This window comes from Sylvia atricapilla, chromosome 7 (genome assembly GCF_009819655.1).
Source record: "Sylvia atricapilla isolate bSylAtr1 chromosome 7, bSylAtr1.pri, whole genome shotgun sequence".
NCBI lineage: Eukaryota > Metazoa > Chordata > Aves > Passeriformes > Sylviidae > Sylvia > Sylvia atricapilla.
The window spans coordinates 12,653,392-12,676,068 of record NC_089146.1 but is presented as its reverse complement, the minus strand read 5'-3'; the positions used below and the strand labels follow the sequence as shown (position 1 = coordinate 12,676,068).

Below are 22,677 nucleotides of genomic sequence, written 5' to 3'. Positions count from 1 at the left end.
GTGTCTGCTTTAGATGGTTCTTCAGCTGCTTATTTCTGCTGCAGGCTTGTACATGAGTTAAAAAAAATTCAGAAAACCATTGCCCTAGACCACCTTTTTACAAAAAGCAATTATTATTTTCTATCCTCAAAATCTGGCCACCACAATTCAAGACCTAGTAGTTTCAGAGAGCAGGTGTTTCTAGTATTCATTGTTGCTAGACTTGTTTCTTGTGTGTGGTGAAAGTTTCTGGGGTTTTTTTTGGTTTTTTTGTGTTTTTTTTTTTTTTTTTTTAATTGTCATGGTCATTCTACTCTTTTTCTCTTTGCTCCTAAAATATTTTAATAGTATTTATTTTAGATCTGACTGTACTGACATAACTGATCCTTTGTTCTGTTTATATATTTCTGGGAAGAAATATGAGCTGCTGTTGTTTGAAATATTCTAGTGATATCTAATGATGAGGAACAGCTGGACTGGGTGGGCTGCATGGAAAATGCCTGAAAATGTGAGATTGAGGAAGACCATTTTATGTAGAAAACTGGTATAGCTTTCTCATTAGACCTATACAACAGTGAAATCCTAAGCACATTTTATACTTTTTTCTTACCCCTGGCAATTCCATAGATCTTTCTTTTCAAAGTGTTTGTCTGCTGCTACACACCTAGATTTTGAGTTTCCATAAGCAGCATCTATTTAACCAGCATGAGAATTCAGAATTATTTTTAAAAAACCCTAGTAATTTTACTGTTATAATGTAGTCTGCATGGTAATGACCTGTAAAACTGCTCATATTTGCTAAATTAACAATGATAATGAAGTCAGGCTAGAATGTAGAGAAAATTATGTGAAACAGAACACGACCTATCTTTCTGGAAATCCAGGTGGTATGCAGACTCAGATTAGAAGGCATAAACTGACAAATAAAAAGCAATATCCAGAGAGAGAAAAAAAAAAAAAAAAAAAAAAAAAAAAAAAAGAGAGAGAGAGAGAGAAACATCTTTATTTCCTCAGCAGCAAGACTTGCACCAAAATAAAACATATCTGTTCTTGGGTATTAGAAGTCTGCTGGGCAAAATGTTTGCTAAGAACTCCATATCTAAACTTGTCTCTGAACTCAGGTTTTCTGACTCCTGAAGACACGGAATGAATACAAAACAGCAGATTCATCTCCTCATGTCTCTTTGAAGTTATTTTTATCTTTGCAACTATTCTACATGTTGGTGGTTCACCCCAGGCATACTGGACTGGAAGTATGAGAGGTATTTTCACTGCACAGAAATGCACTGATCCTTCTGTTTGCAGTCCAGACTGTCTGCTGCTGAACACAGCATAGCAGAGTGGATTTACACCAGGTCAGAACCTGGCCACGCACCTCTCTGCAGTCCTCCTCTTGGTTTATTGTACACATATCCATTTTCTTTGTAATATATGTACACCTTTTTTCGGTAACATTTGGTTCTCGCCTCCACCCCCTTTCATTGCAGGGGTTAGCTGCAGTCAGTAAGGATCAGCGGGTCCCAGGGAGCCAAGAGAACGCTGGGGGGATGCAAGAAACAGAGCTGTTAGCTGGAGGCCTTGGGAGGGAGGAAAGGGGGAAGCCTGAAGCTCCGCACAACCCTCGGGAGCAGGGGCTGCTCATGCATCCCCCTGCGGTAGCTGGGGACTGCCAGCCCTGAACCAGCTCAACCTGCAGAGCTGCCCGGGGCGCGAAGACCGGCCCGCCCTGCTCTCAGGAGAACAAGCTGCCCCTGCTGCTGTTCAGCGTCTCCGGAGACTTCCGAACTTTGCTCAGGGCTGACGGATTTCAAAGTAATTTCGCTCTGCGTGAAAGTTCTTTGAAATAATTCCTAAACCCAGCTGGTTGCAGCTGTGCCCACGTCAGGGGAGAGGTGCGTGGGCCGCGCCGCGGGCAGTCGCGCACCGGCTCCCAGCTGCCGCCTCAGCCCGTTCGGCCGCGGCCCGGCGCAGCTGTGCGCGCAGCTGACGGCGGTCACCCCGCGGGCAGGCAGCACCCCGCTCTGGGCTGCAGGGCGGGCGGCGGCACCGCGACAGGCGCCCGAGAGCCGCGTCCCGCCGGTGCCGCGGGCAGCAGCAGCAGCACATCGGACAGCGGCCGCCGCCCCGCCCGGCCCGAGCGCGCGTGCGCGGGGCCGCGCCACTGGGGGCGGGCGCGGAAGGTGCGCGCGCGCCGCCGCCCGGCCGCCCCCGCGCTGAGGTGTCGAGGCGGTGCCGGTGTGTCCCTCACGGCGGCGGCGGCGGGAGCCGCACGGGCGGTGCCGCTGCGGGGACCCGCCCGCCCCCGCGCTGAGGTGCCGCTGTGTCCCTCGCGGCGGCGGCGGCGGGAGCCGCACGGGCGGTGCCGCTGCGGGGACCCGTCCGCGCCGCTCCGCCCGCGCCCCCCGGGCGCAGCCCGCCGACCGTGAGCGCTGTGCCGCGCTGCCCCCCCGCCCCGGGGCGCTATGAGCCATGAAGCCGCCCGGCAGCAACTCCCTGCGGCAGCCTGGCTGCGGCGGCCGCCGCCGCCCCGCGCTCCTGCCGCTCCTCGGCCGCCTCGTCTCGCTGCTCCTGCTCCTCCATGGCTCCTCCTGCCCCCGGGCCCGCGCGGCTGCAGCGGCCGCCGGTGGGTATGGCGGGGGTGCGGGTGCCTGAGGTGTCTGCTGTCCCCCGCGATAGACCCCGGCAACATCCATTTCCCCTCAGCCGTTCCCTCCTCCCTTCCCTCTCCCGGCTCTGTGTACGTGTCTGTGTCGGCGTGTGTCACCCCGCGGCTCCGTTAACATTTCCTTGGCTTGCTTGCTTGCACAAAAGAGAGGTACGTGCGGTGCCGGTGCTGCAGTGTGTTGGGTAGGGATGCTGTGCGTGGAAAGACGCCGCTGAGGGATGCGACGCAAAAAGCTTCGGTGGGCTTTGTATGTGTCACGGTGCGTGTGGACGGCGATCCGCTGATTCGTTATCTTGGGGTCGGATTTTTGTGTGTGCTTTGTTGTTTATTTGCTCTTGGTTGCCTATAGGTGATATGTGGAATGTTCTGAATGCAGTCTGTCTGTGCATCGTGTTATTATTGTTAGTGCATTGCCGTTACGTTGTAATATTATGATGTTGTTACATCGCGTTGATTGACTAGCTTGAAATTTTAATGAGGAAAGATACAGGATTTCATTTCAAAAGCTGCTACTGAAGAAACGGGCTCTTGTCAAAGTTACAAGAAGTAATCAATTCCCTTTATATAATAGGAAGTTTAGCATTCAGTGCACATGGACTTTGAATTCAGTGTATGTTAGCAACACGGGGAGCATTCTTAGCTTTTTGAAGATTTTTTTGGGTTGTTTTTTTTTTTTTTGTGAAAGCATGTAGCTATCCAAGAGGGGACAGGAGGTAACTACATATCCATTAAGCTGTTTTTTTTTTCTTCCTGAAGGTTGAGAGGTATTAAAATATTTATAATCTATGGCTGCATATGAAAATGTATATGCAATTAAATAAATAACGTTATTTCTGAAACCATTTGATGTGTGAATAATGAATTAAATTTAGCTCAATGAGTAAGCTATCTTTTTGTTTGCTTGAGTGATTAGTAAAATGTTAGAAAACTGCAAGAAAATATGTAGCTTTTTCATGGAAACAAACACATTCTGCCATGGAATTTATGGCTGGCATATCTTTCTTCCCCAGGCCTGCACTGGAATGAAACAGCAGGCGGGATAGAGGAAGTACTGGCAGATGAAGAGAATACATTTCAACAGAGTAACAGCAGTAACAGTAAAAATAATAGCTACAGCAATGCAATCCAGAAAGAAATCACACTGCCTTCAAGACTAATCTATTACATCAACAGAGACTCTGAGACCCCTTACCACATCCTGGACACCAGGACAAGGCACCAGCAGAAACATGACAAGGTAGGGTAAAGATAGGATTATCTGCAGATTTTTTCAAAACAGTGATATGTATTGTGAAACTGTGTTTGTTTTAATCTGTAGATATTCAGGACTTAATGGTGGTCCCTACCACAATTTTTAGGAGTTAAAGGAGTACATGTAATTAAACAAGAATGTAATTTCCCTTGTGTTAACTTAAAAATAATTATTTTGACTTTCAGAATGGTTCAGAAACTGAACTGTAGATAAAAATGAGAATTAGGTGAAGTTGACTTGGCTAATCAACACAGATTCTGATGTCTCCACTTTTGGTACACCACAGTCAACAAAATGTTTCTTCCAAAATAGCTCTGCAAAAGTGTCTGCATAGGGAGCTTCTTTGGAATCCTAAACTTGCAGCATTGAGTTACTTAGCTTTGAGTGTGCCAGGCACTGCCTAATAAATTAGCATTCATTTCCTGCCACTGTATGGCCAGTGAAGACCACTGTAAAGTGTTACCAATTTTTTTGTCAAACTGTACTTGCATGCTTCATTTTTAATAGAATATTAGATCTATTTTGTATGGATGCAGCTAGTCAGTGGTGGGGGGGTGTTTGTTTGTTTGGTTTCTTTTCTCTTTTCCCTGAAATTGTATGGAGTTGAACAAACTTTGGTTTTGTGGAATAACTTTAAAGAAACTGTAAAGAAATAAGCCTGTCTATATCACTTAGTACCTTTTGAATTTATTTAATCCTATTTTTATAAATCGTTATTTAAATAATTATTTCTTCCTGCAGGGTAAAAGATAAAGTGAAGATAAAGAGGGTTTGAATATAAAGAGATTACAATGGTAGGAAAAAGACAACAAAGCAAATCAGTGTGTATGATGTTACTGAAGGATTTAGCTATAATGGAGCTTATACCTATTGAATAGCATTTCTCTTGAAACTTTAGACAGTGAATTTAATATGTTCTACGTGCTTATATTGATATTGATTATGTGCCATTTTGGATGTGGAATTAATAAGAAGGTACTGAATAATCTTTGAAAAAAAAAGTTGAGATAGCTCTATAGGTTTTAGGTTTTAACAGGAAGAAAGATTGCTCTCTGGCTTATTGAATAGGGATACTGGTGTGTGCCTTTGGATGCATCTCAATACACCAATATGTTATAGTTGGCACAGAAAAGCTTTTTGTTTGTTGGGGCTACTTAAGGGAAAATCACATTCAGACTTTATACTCTTTCAAGTTAGACCACTCTTTTAAATACACTTAAAACGCTAAGGTCTTGCAGTTACCCTCTTGGGAAGAAAGGGATTTACAAGTGCTTGCAGACTTGCCTTTGGGAATGATACTCGCTCCATGTTGCTGTATGTGGGGTTTTTTTGAAATCCATAGGGGACAATCCAGTCCACCAATCTCTACGCTTACCCAGCACTGTCCATGAGAACATTGCTGTTCCTTCACATGCCCTACTTTGTATCTCCATGTTAGAGTAAAGCTCTGCAGAAATCAGTGCTGACAGAATTGGTATTGATTTCCTTGGGCATGCTTGCTGCTGACTATAGTGTAAAGTGGATCTTCTTTCTACTCACTGTGTCCCTTTTAAGTGCAGGGAATGCTAATGCTGCAGTTTTTCCCACAGAAGAGTTCCTTAATCCTGGGCCATCATGGAGAGTGACATTATGTTGACTTCATTCTTCTGGAATGAAATTTCTGTTGTTTTATATTTATTGTTTGTATGTAATTGAAGGAAAGAACTGATTATGTTCATTGTCTGGATGAATTTTTGTATGTCTTGCTTCCAGATCGTCATACCTGTCATATTCACCCCAACTTGCATCTTGTGCCTTTCCTTGCATTATGTAAATTCTTTGTCCTTTCATGTACTTTACAACAAGTAAAATATTTGTTATTATATTATTTTCTTCTGTTCAATGTTTGCTATAATCTTTTCTATAGAGCAATGATTGGGACTTGGGGGAAGTCTGGAAGGTGTAAGAGGAAAATAACCCAAACAACTCATAAACAAAACAATGCAGTTGACTGTGAAATATACCCAGGGGTTGGTTTTGACTTAATTTTTGACTTTTGACTTTTCATTAATGGCTTTTATCCTTCCTCAGAATTAAAAGAAATGCTATAATGTAATAAATCCTACTCGTGAGATTTTGATGTCTCTTACATTGGTAATGAAGAAAAGTAACCAAAATACCTTTATAGTTAGGTAAAGAGAGACATCTGTATTTAGATTTTTTAACACCATGTGAAAAAAGTTAAAACAGCCTTATATGTGTATAGAGTGGAAAATGTTGAGGAAAAATGTTTTTGTTGTTCTTTTACTGTTCTTGGGACCATACCTTCTAACCTTGTATTTTCTTGTCAACCTTAATATGCCATTTATAGGCATATGGTGTGGAAACAGTCTCTAGCTATGGATAAGGTTCAGTAGACTCCTTTCTGTGGAATTTCTCTATAGTGATCAGAATAATGTAATATGGCCAGTTTGTGGGATTAGGCCTGAATGCCTCAGAAATGCTGAGTCACTACCAGGAGAGGTTGAGACTAGAGGAAGTGGTGTGCATGTGGGAAGAAAGAGGCGAAGTTGGAGAAATATAATTATGTAAAATTATTTAAAATGTATTTTAAACGTCATGTCCCAAAAGGATCTGCAACATTCTTCACAAAATCTTGGTAGAAATTAAACACTGGAGAGAAAACAGTGTATCTGAGAATTAAAAACCCCATCAATAATAAGTTACTTTCTTAGCACTGGTTCTCTCTATCCACTTTTGGTGAAATGTCATCATATTGAGAAGGTGTATGTGATCAAGACCCTCTCTCATTCCTTCTTCTTGGCAAAAGCTTTTTATCACTATTAAAAGAAAGAAATGTTCACCACAGTTTTGACAAAGTGATCTATCTCCAAGGGGGACAGAGTTTTAGTATATACTTTATTTTAGCTTTATGCTCTTAAAAAGGCAGATTTTAAGTACTTGATGCTTGAAAACTCTAAATTCTGTCTACCTGTTTCCTCATAGTTGAATTGAGGCTAGCTGGTTTTGAGTTCTTCTGAAGTTATTTTTAGTGCAAAATGCTCAAAAATGAGCATCTATTTATAAAAACACACTGAAGAAGCTCACAGGTATCCTTAAACTTGATGAAGAGGTCTGAGTCACCTGTGTTCTGTCTTTTTTAAACTTCTGCAGGTGGAGGTAGTGTTTTGAAGGTAGTCTCTTTATTGAACCGGATAACTGCTTTGGTTCATATTCACAGGCTTCATACACATAATTTTTAAGAGCTAGCAGGAAGACTGCATGGAGCACAACTTGTCACAGAAGGCTTGGAGCAAGTCCTTACAGTGGCCAGCAGAAGGAAAAATCCTGCAATGCAAGATGTTTGAACATAAATAGGATTGCTGGACAAACTCAGCTGAGGGCAACCTTAGCAAATTTTGAGTGGCAAATAGCTCAAACTGGATGCATATGAAGGCAGACTGTATCTGCTGGACAGTTTCTGAATCATAAGTTTTTAGGAGCTGTAAAGAAGCTGTCTCTTCATACATAATTATAAGCTTGTAATATAATTTTGGGGAGGAGAGAGGTATTAGGAAAACTGTTTTGCAGATCATAAAGCAGAAAAAATAAGGAAGAGTACTTTTAACTATGAAGATGTTCCACATTCCCCCAAAAAGTTTGATTTCTTTTGAGCTATTTTTCATGGGGTGGAACTCCAGGTGTTTCTGATCATGTCAGCAGTTTGCCATTTACATAAAGAAAATACTCCTGCCAGGTGAATGCAATAATTTTTGCTATATTGCCTTGCTTTAAAGATACAGTGCCATCTCAGTTATTTTAGTATGCAGCATATGAAAGTTGAGCAGGAAAGCATTCTTAAGATGAAGGAAAATAATTCTTTTCCATTTAAAAGGAAGTGGTGTTGCAGAAAAAGCAGATTTTCTTTTTTTTTTGCAAAAGATCAAAGGTCACAATTGGTAAACTCTTAAGAGGTGGCATCATGTGAATTTTTACTAAAATCCAGATAAAAATCCTATGCACTGGTTAATCTTCCCTTTAGAGGCCTATTATAGGCCATGGTTTCACTTTTAATCCCCATGTAATGAGAACTTGTCAAAATAATGAATGAAGTCCATGTGGCTTATATGTATTAGATTGTTGTAGAATCTTTGTAGTATTTCAGCTGACTTTGCCTTTTTTTTTCCTTCTTTCCTGATCTTTCTCTGGTGCAGCTTCAGTTTGACTTGTAAATGGAAGATTGTGTGTACTTCGTATTTTTTCTCTGTTCTATATTGAATTTGTATTAATGCAGAAGGCTCATCTTGTCTGTCTTCAGTAGTTACTAACAGGAGGATTGAAATTGGTCTTTCTTTCTTTGCTTTCTGGGAGTAGGAGATTTTCCTTATACCAACTTCAGCTACATCTAGATCTTTGTTTCTTAGCTGAAATATGGGTCATGTTATTTCTACAACTTTTTAAATCTTTTTTTTAAAAGATGTATTTCTGGGTCCTCTCATGAGTTTCACACAATAACCTATAAAAGGTTTAATTTCCTAAGTGTTAGGTAGCAGAACACTTGTACTTGTTATGCCTTGCTCTGAAATAGAAATGAATTAAGTTTATCGGTTTTCTAGTATCTGTGGGAAGCTGGGTACTGCAGAAAAGTGGCCCAAGGTAGGGATGCACTCCTTTGTGGAGTCTTATTAAAAAAATCCTCGAGAGGGATATGGCTTTGGAGGCCAGTGTTACTACAGAAGGGTATCTAAGTATTGCCATGCTGGGGGAGAATGATGATTTCTGGCCCCCAGGGCCAGTAGGATTGCTTCCAGAGGCAGGCCTGGGTCTTTTTTCACATGCCCGCAGCCTTTCTTTCAAAGAACAGTCTTCAAGGCTTGGAGTTCAAGTGCATCAAAGTAACTCCTCTATTCTTAAAGTCCAGAGACAAATCATTAACAGGAGGTTTTCTGAAATGCTGTGTGTTTTGAACATCAGTTTTCATGTGCTGCTGGGATATTTACGTATTCTGTTTCTATATGAAATGCCTTATTTCCAGGGAGTAGTAGAAGGTTGTTTTGGTGGATGTGCCATGCAGCAGAATGTAACCAAATGCTAGAAGAGGGAATGGTTTCTGTATGGGGTCTGAGGATAAGCCAACAAGCTAAAAGCAGGATTATGAACTAACATTGAGTAAGTCATGCTGACTTGTGACCAAACTTAGGCTATTATTAGAATGAGGGTCTAGAGCAAAAAGCTGTTTTGGTGGTGTAAAATCCATCTAAATCTGACTTACATTTCTATTTCCATAATGACAGGGATGAAACCCCTTGCTCAGCTTCTAAACTGAGAGAGGTAGCTTTTGGCCATTATTTTAGTCAGCAGAACTGTATGCAAAAATAGATTTCTAAAGGCAATGAACTTGTCCTTTTGAGATTTTGTCTGTATGAATAGAGGAAAAGACTCACAGCTCCATCAGTCAATTAAATAATGCTGTTACTTTTGTTTAAAGACTTGTGACATAACTTTGTATTTTTGAAGGAGTAATACATTATTGCATTGGGCATAGTTTTAGTGTGAAGAAAGTAAAACCAATATAGTAGTTTTTTGGTGATGATTGTAAATTTCCTGAAAGTCTGAAAAAAGTAAATTATCCACAAATGATGCCCAAATAGGATAATGAAAACAATGAAAGGATTCAAGTTGTGACATAGATCAGTAGAACTGAGATTCCTGTTACAGCCATTTTTATATTGAAGCATGCTGTAACCTAATTTGAAAGACTGATTTGAAAGAAACTGGAATTCTTTGTATATAGGGATTTATAGCTTGGAAAAAAACTCAGAGAGCTACTACTTTGCATAAGCAGCTATAGCACTCTTAGAATGTCCTTAGTATGAAGAATCTCTTATTACAATGACTACACAGTAATTTGAGCTTCCAGAACAGGGGAAAAAAAAAAAACCCACAACTTTTTTCTTTCCCTCCTAAAATTTGGGTATGAGGACAGGAATAATTTGAAAGACTCAGACCTTTTTTCAACCCACATCTCTATACATCATCAGCAAGTCTTTGCTGAAGAAAAACTTTATATAGTTTTGGAGCTTTGCCATTGGAATAGGCTATAGCTGTCAAAGCAGGAACCTCTGCACAAGTTTTTGGGTGAGAAGCAAGCACAGACAAAGGAACTTGGTCTCCTCTTTATGTAAATATGCAGGTGTGAGCCTTTGCATGTGTGCAAGACATACAAGAAGATGTTTAATATTTTTCCTGCAAAAATATGTATAGTCTTCAAAATACATGCTGGTCTACATTATATTCTTATTTGAATTTATACTTCTATGCCAATGAGAAGAACACAGTATTTCAGATTATACTTTGGATATTTGTATTACACAGTAGCCGATGAGAGAATACAGTGAAATTATAAGGTGGTTAACAGAATTGCAGATACTTTTCTGCAGTGTTTCCTCCCATCATTGTGGTACATGATGATTGTAATGCTTAAAACACCTGGTGATAATTCACTGGTAGCGTTCTGTGCTTAACTTACTGCAGGAAAATAGTCAGTTTCAGGATTAGATATTTAGTCTCATTACGTTCAGCTGGCTTCTGGCTTTTGGAGATGGTTATCCATTGTTGAACTGGCTTAAGAGAATTTGTCTTCGTTGCAGGAGCAGTGTATTGCATTCACCTGAATTTAAAACAGTGCTTTTGCTAAACTGCAGGCGTTTAAAATCTTTTTGTAACCAGTGGTTTGAGTTGATCTTGGTGGAGAACATGCCCTGTTACAGGTCATCAAATTAGTGTCAGCTGCTTTGCATCAATTGCTTTTGTGTACAGGCTGCATCTGTTAGATAGCAAGGAGCGTTTTTAAACACAGAAGTAGTTGTTTTCAGAAATAGCAATGTTGCTGTATGTAATTCTACAAGAGGAAGGGCTTTTTTGCAAACCAAGAAAAAATAACTTTAACAATTTGAAATTGCAGAAAGATAACGAATTCATGATTCATAGCTTAGAAAATTGAAGGGGGATACATCAGTATAACTTAACAGGTTTGACTGGACAATAGAAAAGCTATAGTAGATCAGACTAGTCATCCATCTACCTGTCACTAAAATCAGTAGCTGATGCCTAGGGAGAGATTTCTCATGTTTCAGAATGATCTTAATGGAATAGTTCATGCTCTTGTAAATTTTGCAGATACTTAACCCTGACATCTTGTTTGTGGCATATGAATGAAGACACATCCTTTTAGGTAAATGTTATATGTGAAGGAGATTCAAAGCAGTAGCTTGTGTAACTCATAAGTGGAATCTTAATGGCATAAAACTAATTTGAGCCCTTTTCCTGTAACAAATTTTCGTGTTCTAAAAAATTAAATTAATACCTGCATGTTTTGAAAACATAATAAGGTTTTTGTCATGAGCAGGTCCTTGGAAAGCTCCTTGTGATACTTGTTCCTTGATTTCACTTTAAAATAAAATGGATTTGGGGCTGAAAAGCCTCTCCTGCTAGGCATGTATTTAACCTGACATACCTTTTTTTTTTTTTTTTTTCTTAATGCATATGCTAGCAGAGTCTCTCTGATCATGCCACCTATTTGTGTTTATACTTAAACTGTTTTGCTCTGCTGACTCAGAGCAGCTGTAAACTCAGTTCTGCTAGGCTGATATTAGCAAATTGGTGAGACAACAATATACATTTACCAAAAAATAGAACAGAGAGAAAGCTTAGTATTGGTTTGCTTCTACATGATATTAGATATCAGCTATGAATATTTTTTTTTAAATTCTCATTTAGAGTTGCTGCATTTTTTAATAACCAAAACTAGGCTTTAGCTAAGATTGTTTAATGGCATTAAAGGTATTTAAAATATTTTCTAAGTACATGACTTTCATTTTTAAAAAAAGAAGCTTGACAACAAAGCTCTGTGACTCTATTGAAAGGGAAGTGATAATTCTGGCAGCAAAGAATGATAAAGTAATACAGGAAATGTCACAGTTGATTTTAATCACAATAGCGACTTAAAAAAATTATATTGAGGAATTTTCTGAAAGATGATGAATAACTTTGCTGAGAAAGAAGATGAATACTGGTGCTTCTTTGTGTAGTACAGGGAAAATTGGAAGAGAAACGTGAAGGGCTTTTCCTTTGTGGAGAAATTTCCAAAGGAGAACAGAACTATGTGGCATAAAAGCTAACCTTCATATAATTTAAGTTATGCTGTAAATCAGCTGGAATTTGATATATTTTCTGTGGCATACCTGAAGATTAATTGTGGTGTTTAATAAAAAATAGGGAATATTTTTGTCTTTTTACTAACAGGCTTAGCTGTAATATTCCAACTTCGTGTAATTATTAATACTGTATCAAATTAGTGTATAAGTAAGCATGATTTGATTAGAACATTGTCAGGAAAGATGCTATGAAATTCAGATCTAATCTCTTCCACCCTGCTGGAACGGCGTCTTCACAAAAAGAAGTTCTTGGATCATCTCTTATCATCTGCCTATTTTTCATTTAAAACAGATAAGCATGTTTTAAATATCTTTTGCTACAGTTATTACAGTATAGAAAAGAATAAAGAATACAATTTATCTTACAAGTACTGGATATCCTCACAAGCAAGGCAACATTGATTTGTTGTATGTTGACCAATGTCAGTATTCTTTATACCGGTTTAGCTACAGTGCCAAGTATAAAGCCATTAATTTTGAAGGGATTATTTTGAAGGAGTTTTTCATAATGTATTTTATGAGTCTTGCCATGATTTTCATATTCGAAAGTGTGTATTACAAATGCTTTAGTTATTTCGGCCTTTTAAAGGGAATGATTGCAATAACTTCATTAAAAGAACAGTATACTACATTACTTATGCCTTTGTTACATAGCCATCTGGTTATGGCAAAATACAGACATTTGTGTGAAACTTTTTTCCTTTTTGTTTTCTTTTTGAGAGAGATGAGTGTGTATTTGAAAGCTTTTCAGATACCATTTGCTTCCCTCTAAAAAGGAAAATGCTTTTGAATCAGAATTTGGTACATGGGCAAAAATTTTCATATGACCATGAGGTTGCTGAAAATAAGCGTGTTTTCCGTAACTTTGTTTTTCACAGTCACGTTTATTATATATAAAACTCAGTGAATATTTTCTCAACTGTGTGCTTCTGTTTACAGGCTGTACATCTGGCCCAGGCAAGTTTCCAGATTGAGGCCTTTGGCTCTAAATTCATCCTTGACCTCACATTGAATAAGTAAGTGCATGATTTGAGGTTTCTTTCGTTTCTCCTCTTATCATCTTATGGTACAAGGTCAGGGCATGTAATATTTCAAGATCTGTTGAAAAAAGATGCTGTTATCCAAGTTTATTAATGCAAAACAACATTTAAGATTTTTTTCATGTAAGGTATCAGTAACCCTTGCTGACACTCATAAAGTAGATGCCCTTAAAATTTTATTGTTTGTGGTAAAATAAATTATGATAAATGGAGAAATTCCAGTACTGGTAGTGTTTGCAAAGTGTGAATTTTCTTGTGTTTTATTTAACTAATTGATGAATTATTATGAGATGTTTTAGTTGCCCAAGTCTCTGTGTAGGAATACTGTAAATACTTGTATGAATGGCTCACCTTTAATGATCTGGATATCATACTATTGTCATTACAGTCATGAACTTCCTAATGAGATGGTAATCTTAATGGTGTGGCTGCACTGAAAGGTGCAGCTAGGCTCTGTTTGCCTGTAGGACAGACAGTTTTACCTAACTGTTTGGTCTAGAAGAACTGACTTCTACAATAGGGCAGTGGTGGTTTAGTTGTTTATATCCCACATGCTTTTATATCACTGTTAATGACCTTTTTTTTCGCCACTGAAAGTTTAAGAATAAGGTAAAAGTATAAAATTCATACTAAATACTGGACATGTAAAATGTAATGCTCAAAAGTGCATTTGCCCCTTCTATGGCCCTTGAGACTGAGCATGCTTAAAAAAAGGAAAAACAAGTTTACAGAAACAATTGCATGCTGGATTTAAAAAGTGTTCATATGAGGTCTCTTTTTGGTCTTAAACTGTCTTACAAGGGAAGTTTTCTTAGGTATAAAGATGCAAACTTATTAAATCTAATAGCTTCTAAATGCTGCAAGTTACAGCTTTATAAAATTTGTAGGACTTATGTTTGCATATTTTGCTTCTTGGCTGCTAATTATCAGATATTTTGCTGTAAAGGTGAACTGGAAACATTTTCCTTCATCCATGCATAATTTTGAAGTTAGGCTGCTCTTGCATTTTCATCTTTCAAAATGTTATGTGAAGTCTTGAGTGTTTGGCAAAAGATAATTAGTGTGAAGGCTGGGAATGTCACACAAAATTGAAGGACGAAGAGAGCTTGAAGATAACTGGGTGAACATTCTCTAGGCTCTAGAAAAATTATAGTGTAGTGCAAGACTTATTTTATGAGGGTTGGTCTTGTGCATAGTAATTCCAGTGGATTATCGTGACATTTATGAAGGGAATCGATATTTAGTGCCCTTTAAGCTACAGGGAATTCCTCCTCTTGGTCTGCTTTCCACTGCTTCTGTCTGCACATCCAGCAAGCAGTGAGAGTGAGCACACATTCCCAAATGGCACTCTGTGTAGGGTATGGCTGGTCACACAGACAGTTGCAAAGAAAAAACATTGCCTTCACTGGCACCACGTAAACATGCTGACAGCAGTTAGGTGAATAAGAGGAAAACAGGCTCATAAACTTCAACCTCAGCTGATGAGAATTTAAAGTTTACTGGTCAAAGGTATGCCAGCCCTCTCCTGATCCACGGGCAGGCCAGCATTCACTGATGCAAATGTTAACACAGGCTTTAAGTTTATTTGATATTGATGCCTAGGCTTGAGGCCTCTTATGTGGTCACTGTCTTGGGCTTTAGTCTTTCAGGTACAGGTCTCCATATAGTTGTTGACTGACTCACAAGTGTTCTTGCCGATCACGCCTATGCAGAATAGAGAGTAAGGTCACAAAGGGAGCATTCATTACAAGTAGGACTTAACATAGGACAGACAGCAGTGATCAGGTGCAGGGCTGTGCCAAACTGGCTGACTGTCTTGCAGCTTACACTGGTGACTCGTTTTTAGGCCACCTCCTGTCCGTTTTCCAGCGCGTTCTGTCCTGATTCACCTTGTCTTCCCTTGGCACATTCCCTGAATGTTCCATAAAAATGATTGCACATATCCACAAGTCTAGGCAGACATCCTGAGATAAGTTTGTTCCTTCCCAGGAGACAAATTATGCTGTTTACCACTTCTTATCTCTTCTAAAGTTCTGGCTGAACCTCTTCAAGATCATGCCTGCGTGGCTTCTTCCATGGCCTGTTGGTCAATGGCCTAAGAGACTCAATGAAGACCAGAACTCTTATCTCCTGTTCATTAGGATTTGGGGTTTGTTGCATTTCCTGTCCGAATCTCATGGTAAATGGCTATTATCCAAGTAAAATCACAAACCCATTGACATTCCCCATATCCTGGCAATGTTACCCTTTGTCTAGTCCTGTTTGTCCTTGCTTATTTTTAACAACAAACAGTTTGTAAGTAAATGTACAGAATTTTTCTAATTTTTGCCGCTTTCTTAGCGACCAAGAAATGCAGTGCCTGTCACTTCAGAAAGAGAGAGGCAGCTTACTTGCTGTGCACCTTAGCTGAAGAAGTTCTGCTCTTGTGATATCAGGAATGCTCTTACTGCTTATATATAAGATACAGGTTGTTCAGGTGCCTTACTGATATCCCCACTGCTTGCCTCTTTATACATTAGGTTTTCTCCTGGCTTCCTTAGTGGTTTTTGACTCATAAACATTTGACTCTATCTGGTTCTGCTCCAGAAAATTGCTTCAAAAACCTGTCCTTTTTGACTGGACATAGTACTCTAAAACTGTAAGTCATAAAACGTGTAACATAAATTGTAAATGACCTTTGAAAAAACCAAAACACAAGAATGTGTCTATGTTTATGTGCTCAGAAAAAGCAGCATTTTGCTATATTGGGTTTGAGTTGGCGTACTGGTACTGCTAATGTCTAGTCAGAAGCAAAGGCAGAACAATTGGGAATACCCTTGTATGATGAATATATTTTTGTATCAGTTGCTCTAAGGTGGGTTAATGCCACCAACACTGTATGTATTCTGTGCATTTTGGTTTTGTTCCTGTGGCTTTTTTGAATGTTCTACAAGTAATTAAAGCTAAAATCAAGGATGGTTGTTAAATACAAACAGGTTCTAGTTTTTAGTTTTCTTTACCTCTGTTGGAACCTGTGTGATTGCTTACCTTCTATGTTGCAGATGCTCTTTTTTTCACAGCAAATATTATAACTTGACAATTAAGTGAAGAAAATTGTATATTCCATTTCATTTATAACTGTTGAGATTTTGTAAGAAGTCGTGGCAGTCTGAAAGTTTATGAAGCATGTTACTTAAAAATTTTGTTTTCCATCTTGCCATGATGCAATGGCACAAACAGCTTGAAAGAAATGCAAGCTCCTCAAGCCTTTGTCCAGTGTGCAGAGGCAATTAATATGTAAGATTTGTACAGAGATTGAATGGGTAACCCACTCTGTGGTTGCACAAGGTCCAAACCAGATGAAATATAATTTGTTATCCTAAAGATGATTTTTAGTAGCTTTTTCTGACTAGAAGACTCAGGGAAAAAGAACTCAGTTTTGAACTGAGCAAGGTGAGTTACTCTGAAATTTTAGATATCTTGCCCCTTGCTACATGCAAATGTTTGACCAGTTGCAGGCTCTCAGTGTGATGCCAGTTATGATGATGCATAATAATTGCAGGTATGTTGATTGTGGAAATAACTTGATGTAAAAAGTAATAGTTTTTATAATCTCTAATGGATTAAATAATGGTTTTAGTTTATACTCTTAGCATGAAAAGATTGTAGTGCGGTAGTGGGATAATAATCCCATTTGAAAAGTTAGACTTAAAATTTAGCTATGATTGTCTGCCCAAACTCAGTAAATTTCCTATGCAATGAGTAATGTGCAGTATTGTCATAAAACACAATTTATATAAAAAGCCTTTAAAAGTGTTCAGTTATTTCAGTAAGGTCACTTTTGTTCTCAAACGACACTGTTGTAACATTGTATTTGGGTCATCAATGATCCTAGTATATCTGAGTTTCTTACTTTATATTGATGCACTATTTACGTAAACAAATGTTTGCAAGGTATAGCAAATTAGTTTTTAATGATCTCATTTCCAGCAACGTGTAAAAGGCTTTTAACTTGCTGGTCTTCTGCTGAAAGAGAAGAGTTTTTACAGGTAACTCTTAATGTCCTGTTTAAAGCTAACAGGCTTTATGTTGTGGTGGAGTACTAAAACACGTTAAAGAGCAGTGCTACCAAAAGCTGTGAATTACAAATGTCTACTTGCTGCTTTTTTAGTGAGGAGAGAAGTTGGCTGTATTATCTGGCAGTTTGCAGCCATGGTCTAGTACCAGCCTCTAAATAAAGAGGTCTTCACCAGCACAGGGAGTTGAGGCTGTACTGGAACCTTCACCCACTGAGACTGTGGTGGCTGAGACAAGTCCAAGAATAGGGAATTACTTGACTGATATGGACAGAGACAGAAGGTAAAATCTAAAGACAAAAAATTCCCTTCCTTCCTACTGATAACTTGCCTCAAGATTTAGGATTCTCAGGGAAAGGGAGGAAAAACAAATCACTGAAATCAATCTGTATTTTTTAGCTTTTCCTTCTTTTCTCTGTAGAAGTTAATCTTTCCAGGAGACTCTGTTTCCGGGAAAATAGATTTCTTTTCAATGAAGATATCATAGAAAAAATATTTGGCATCTTTGACATGAACTGAAAAAACCCAACCCCACTGCATTTGACCATAACATGACTTAACAATTTGAGACATTAAAATATGACTGTGGCAGAAAGTCAGTTTCTTTCGTGAAGTGCAGTCAACATAACAGCAAATTTTATCTAATAGTTTGAACCTTATAATTGGCATTTATTCTTTGTGGTGTATGTTTCTGTAGGACTGAATTAACCTGAGAATTGTCCCAGAGGAGGTTATAGTGTTAGCCTAATTTAAAAAACAGTAGGGCAGTAACTGAATTATTTGAGAAACTACTTGATTCTTGGGGTTTTTTTTCATAATTCTTTTTTAATGAAAATGGGCAAGTTAGTCACAGTTTTTCAGAAGGAAACCTTGAGTATTTATGACATTCTCTTAAATAAACACTTAAACAATTAGGGTATTAAATGGATCCTATAAGATACGTAAGCTAAATTAAATGCAATAATAATATTGTGAAAAGTTAAACTCTAGTTTGCTTTAAAAAGTTTGTTACAGATGAAATGCAAGGAACTCACTGTTAGGATTTTACAGCCATGTGTGTGCCCTCCTGTAAGTGCAGTCTTGAGTTTCTCAGCTGTAGATAACAGAGCTTTACTCCTAGAGCTGGAGGCAACCTGTGAAAAATTATTATTTATCTCAGTGGGCATTTCAGGTGCGAAGTCTTAGAGGCTGATGTGAAAACTTCTCATCACCCTCACAGTAAAGAAGGGCTTCCTTGTATATAAATCTATTTTTTTTTTTTCAGTTTAAAGCCATTCCCACTTGTCCTGTTGCCACATGTCCTTGTATAAAGTACCACTTGTCAAACCACTTGATTGGGGAGTGAAAACTTCATTCTGTGCACTCCTGATCCCAGATTTAATTAAGTGTGGATCTTTCATCCATCTGAACAGTTTTTTGAATATCTGTCAGCTGAGATGCCACCATAGCTATTGGTTTGGTGGATTGTTAGGGTCAACAAGGCTTGGGAAAACAAATACACATCTGTAGGGATACAACAATGCTGTAAAATTCCATGTGGCAGGATAAGGATGTTGCCTTCTCCCTCTCATGTAACAATTTCTGGTATCAAATGTGGGGAGAGGTTTGAAAGAAGGAGCTTCTCACAAAAATAATGAAAAGGTAAATTTTGTTGCAGGATGCTGTGCATATTAAGCTATTTACAGAAATGAAAAAATTGGAATAGAATGGCATAGAATACATGTTCTGGGGAATTGTTTAGTTGTTTGTGTCTTCATATCCTTGTGCATAGCACTTTTTAAAGTGGTAGTTCATCTTCAGCATGGTGGTAAACAAAAATATGGTGGAAACTGACCAACATACTGTTAATATTCTGAAAAATTCTTCAAACTGCTGCCTTCAAAATGCTTGCTGAAATAGCCAATAAAATACAGCATGTTCCATTCTCAGAGGGAGAGCTTCAGGACATAGCTAGAGAAAGAATCATGAATTTGTTTCCTGCACTCGTTGAACTGACTCAGGGTTTCTTGCACTGAGAGAGGCAGACTGATCCAGAAAAAAATATGCAGCATTTTCTGTACCATTCTATATGAGTATTCCCAAACCATTCTATTACATGCTTTCATGTCATTCTTTTTTGGTGACCTATTCCCCGTTTGAGGATCACCTAGGTAATTTCAGTTTGTAAATTTGTGGTTAGGTAATTCTTTCTTTTGCCTCAAAGACAATTGAAGCTAAACCAAGCAACAATAGCAAGACCATGCAAGGAGTGATTTTAAAATAAGTGTACTGTTTACTGTTACAGAATCATTATGCTATTAATAGCAAAAGGGAGTGATGACTTCGTTTGATTCCATAGTTATAAAGAAGTTAACCTATACATTTTCCTCATCAGTTGTTTCTGCTAATTACTTGTAAACACATTTACTTGATCCACTGTATCATGTTCTGACTTTTTAAGCTCCTTCAAGGTAATATAAGAAAAAGTAGTAAAGTCTTGCTGTGTTTTTAAAAAATAATTAATATTAGGAGTATATTTATTCCTTGGAGACACTCTTGTTAGAGCAGCTTCAAAGACAACAGCTAAGTAAAGACTAATGTAAATGCATGCTAGAAATTTAATAAATTCCCATAAGAACAGTAGGTTCAACAAAGCTTTTGAATATAATTGAAACTGTTAATATAAACAAGGCTGTAGATGAGCATTGCATTAGATGACAGTGCCTTGATTGTCTTAAAAAATACTGCGAGAAGGTCTCTGTTTTCCTCACCTTTCTGTGCTACTAAACTATATCTATCAAATGGACAAAAACATCTGATGGTTGTTCTGTTAAATAATTAAACTAGGTTGCTCAGACACTGATACTGAGCTTGAAACATTTCAAAATAGTTAATAAATTATTGCCTGGTAATAGGTTAGTATAAAGATAATTTAAGAAGAATGCAAGAAAAGTAATTCTTGCTGTACTCTGATTTTCTATCAGACTGTCTACTAGGTTGCTGGAAGCTAATTTGCTTACTTGTATATGAGATATCTTTTAGTCATTTCATGGCCTTTTCCTACCCAAATCAATTCTCTTCATCAGGATAGTTAGATGCCAGCTGAGGTAAACCACTTTTTACTCTGCAACTCTCCTGCTAATGAAAACGTTAGCAGTGAAGTATGTGCCAGGGAAGTGGATGTGAGTTCTAAAAGCATCTGCTGCTTGCTTTAACAGCTGGCCTATACCTTCAAAGACAGCAGCTACAGGGAATGGCATATCCCTTTGCTGCTTATTTTGCATTTCTCAGAGTAGCTCAGATAGGAGGGCCAGGGAGCAAGACAGCTTAATAAGAACAATTATCTAAGATAAACAAGGCAGGGTGGAAGCAACTGTAGAAAAGGACACAGCAGACAAATTATTGTGTCGTGAGTTCATTCAGCATGTTGCAACTTGATGTGTTCATTGTAAAGGATCATACTAATGTGTCACTACCTAAACAGACTTTGATGTGATCATGGCGGACACTCGTTTCAGTTAAAGCTTGTACTGTTTCTGGTGCTTGTCATGTTGAAAATCAAATTTGCTGTGCTAGATGCATTTCTGCCCTAAGCAAAATGTGAATGGCTCAAAATGGATCAAAGGTGGTAAAACAGAGTCCAGTGAAGATGAGATGCAAATGTATTTTCTAAAACTCAGGTCTGCCTGTCAGAGGTAAATTTAGGTAGTCTTGAAGTGATAATGAAGGAAGAAGAGTTATTTTGTTCTGTTGGGACCTCTACTTTATGCATGAGTTCTGTGCCTCACTCCACAGACAATTGCATTTCTACATGGGCTCTTAATCAGTGCATTCTAGGCCTTTCTTCTTGATGCCACTTACATAAAGAACCCCATCACACCTCCTGTGAAATTACAGTGCTCTTCTGTGTATGTCTTTTGTGTGGGGAAAAATGTTTGAAAGTTATTTTGGTTAAGCATTCTTTTTTCCCCTTCTTTTTCTTTTCTTTAAATACTTTGTCTTTTGTCAGATTTGTCAGTATTAATAACAGGTAAAATTGTCACAGGGAAGAATTGCAGTTGCAGTTTTATGTATATTTTTACATCTGTTATTCCCAGAGTTTTAGGAAAATGTAGAGCAAGCTTCCTTACCCCTTCTGTCTTTCTCAATGGCTGCAAACTAGGTGTTCTTTTGGATTTTTTGCTAGTGTAGGCAGATACTTGAAATAAGAAAAAGTGATACAAAGTACCTGACAAAAATCAGGTACTTGCCGAGGTAGAGGCATATAGCTTTAGGAGCAGCTGACTGATTTCTTTTTCCAATGGAATATTCACATTTCTTGCTCTCCTGAGGGAAATATTAAGAGAAAAATGCCCCTGTGTGACCTTGGTGGTTATGTGTGGCAAGCTTAAAAACATAATAATGACGAGAAACTGGTGATAAACACCCTGGTCCAGCCTTGCATAAGAAATGATTTTGTGAAATCCAAAAGTCTTACAAAAGATCTTCTACTCCCCCTTCTAGGTGCTCAATACTGTGTTACATTTGCCAAAAGGGTGCTTTGCAAATTTAAGTTGCATTTTTTTAATAGCATGGAATTTGAGAAGTACATCACAAACAGCAGGCCTTAATTTTCTTTGGAGGGAGTTCATTAAGCATGGAGAATTTCATTGACATGCCTTGTGTCCCGCAGATCCCAAAGATCCATCTTGGAGCTGGCTGGCACTGGCTCTGTTGGATGTGGGGGAAGCTTCTCAGAGAGCCACTCCTATAGCACCCCCCTTCCCCCACTGCCAAAACTTTGCCACACAGGCCCAATACCTGTCGGAAAGTCGGGGATGAGAAAAGCGTAGAGTCTACTGGAAAACTCCGTCTGCATCCTTGCTTTGTACTTGTTATATTTGTGTACGTACATATAGGAGTTTTCCATCATAAGTATTCCATGTTAGGGTATCCTAATGTGTAACACTGTATTTGGACATTACCCAAACTGGGAATTCCTTGGCAGTTGGAAGTAATGAGAAGCTAAAGACTGGAAAAGGTTGACAGATCAGGGAACCAACTGGGTTACAGCAGAAGCTCAACCAAAATCCAAGAAGAGAATACTAAACTCTGGAAAGATTCTACAAAGGGTAGACTAAAGAAATTTTGAGCAGCTCTTATGTTGCACAAAATAGGATAAATCTGAGAGAAATGCTGTAATTCAGATATAGTTAGCTGTGAGTCAGTTCACACAGTGGGAAATCACTTACTGCAAGTCTTACGAGATGCAAAAAGCACTAGATAGCATAGTAAGAAGTTCTGAGATCAGCCATATCAGGTTACTAGAAGAGAGTAAAAAAGGTGATGTGAAAGTGTGAGCTTGATTTGGCAACAGGTGGATAAGTGCTGATCCAGGAATTAGTTTGAGGAAACCAAATGGTCTTCATGAATTGAAGCAGATGTGTCTGTCAAAGTTGGAATCTGGTCAGGCCCCAGTCATGTTGAGCACAATTTCTGTGTTTAAACATTCTCAGTAATTTCTAAAATATTT

The 22,677-nt window shown here is 38.6% G+C and overlaps 1 protein-coding gene across 6 annotated transcripts in view; it reads left to right on the top strand.

Moving 5' to 3' along the window:
- Window positions 1-2,389: 2,389 nt before the first annotated feature.
- The window catches only part of ADAM23 (ADAM metallopeptidase domain 23), a 68,385-nt gene continuing 48,097 nt past the window's right edge, over window positions 2,390-22,677 (top strand). For 2 of the 6 annotated variants that reach the window (XM_066322640.1, XM_066322642.1), the window contains exons 1-3: window positions 2,391-2,602; window positions 3,655-3,881; window positions 13,031-13,107. In XM_066322640.1, coding sequence (XP_066178737.1) covers window positions 2,449-2,602; window positions 3,655-3,881; window positions 13,031-13,107 — 458 coding nt within the window. In that variant the 5' untranslated portion in view covers window positions 2,391-2,448. Of the gene's footprint in view, window positions 2,603-3,654; window positions 3,882-13,030; window positions 13,108-22,677 lie in introns of all 6 variants that reach the window. The other 4 variants (XM_066322641.1, XM_066322643.1, XM_066322639.1 and 1 more) reach the window with 4 other exon arrangements.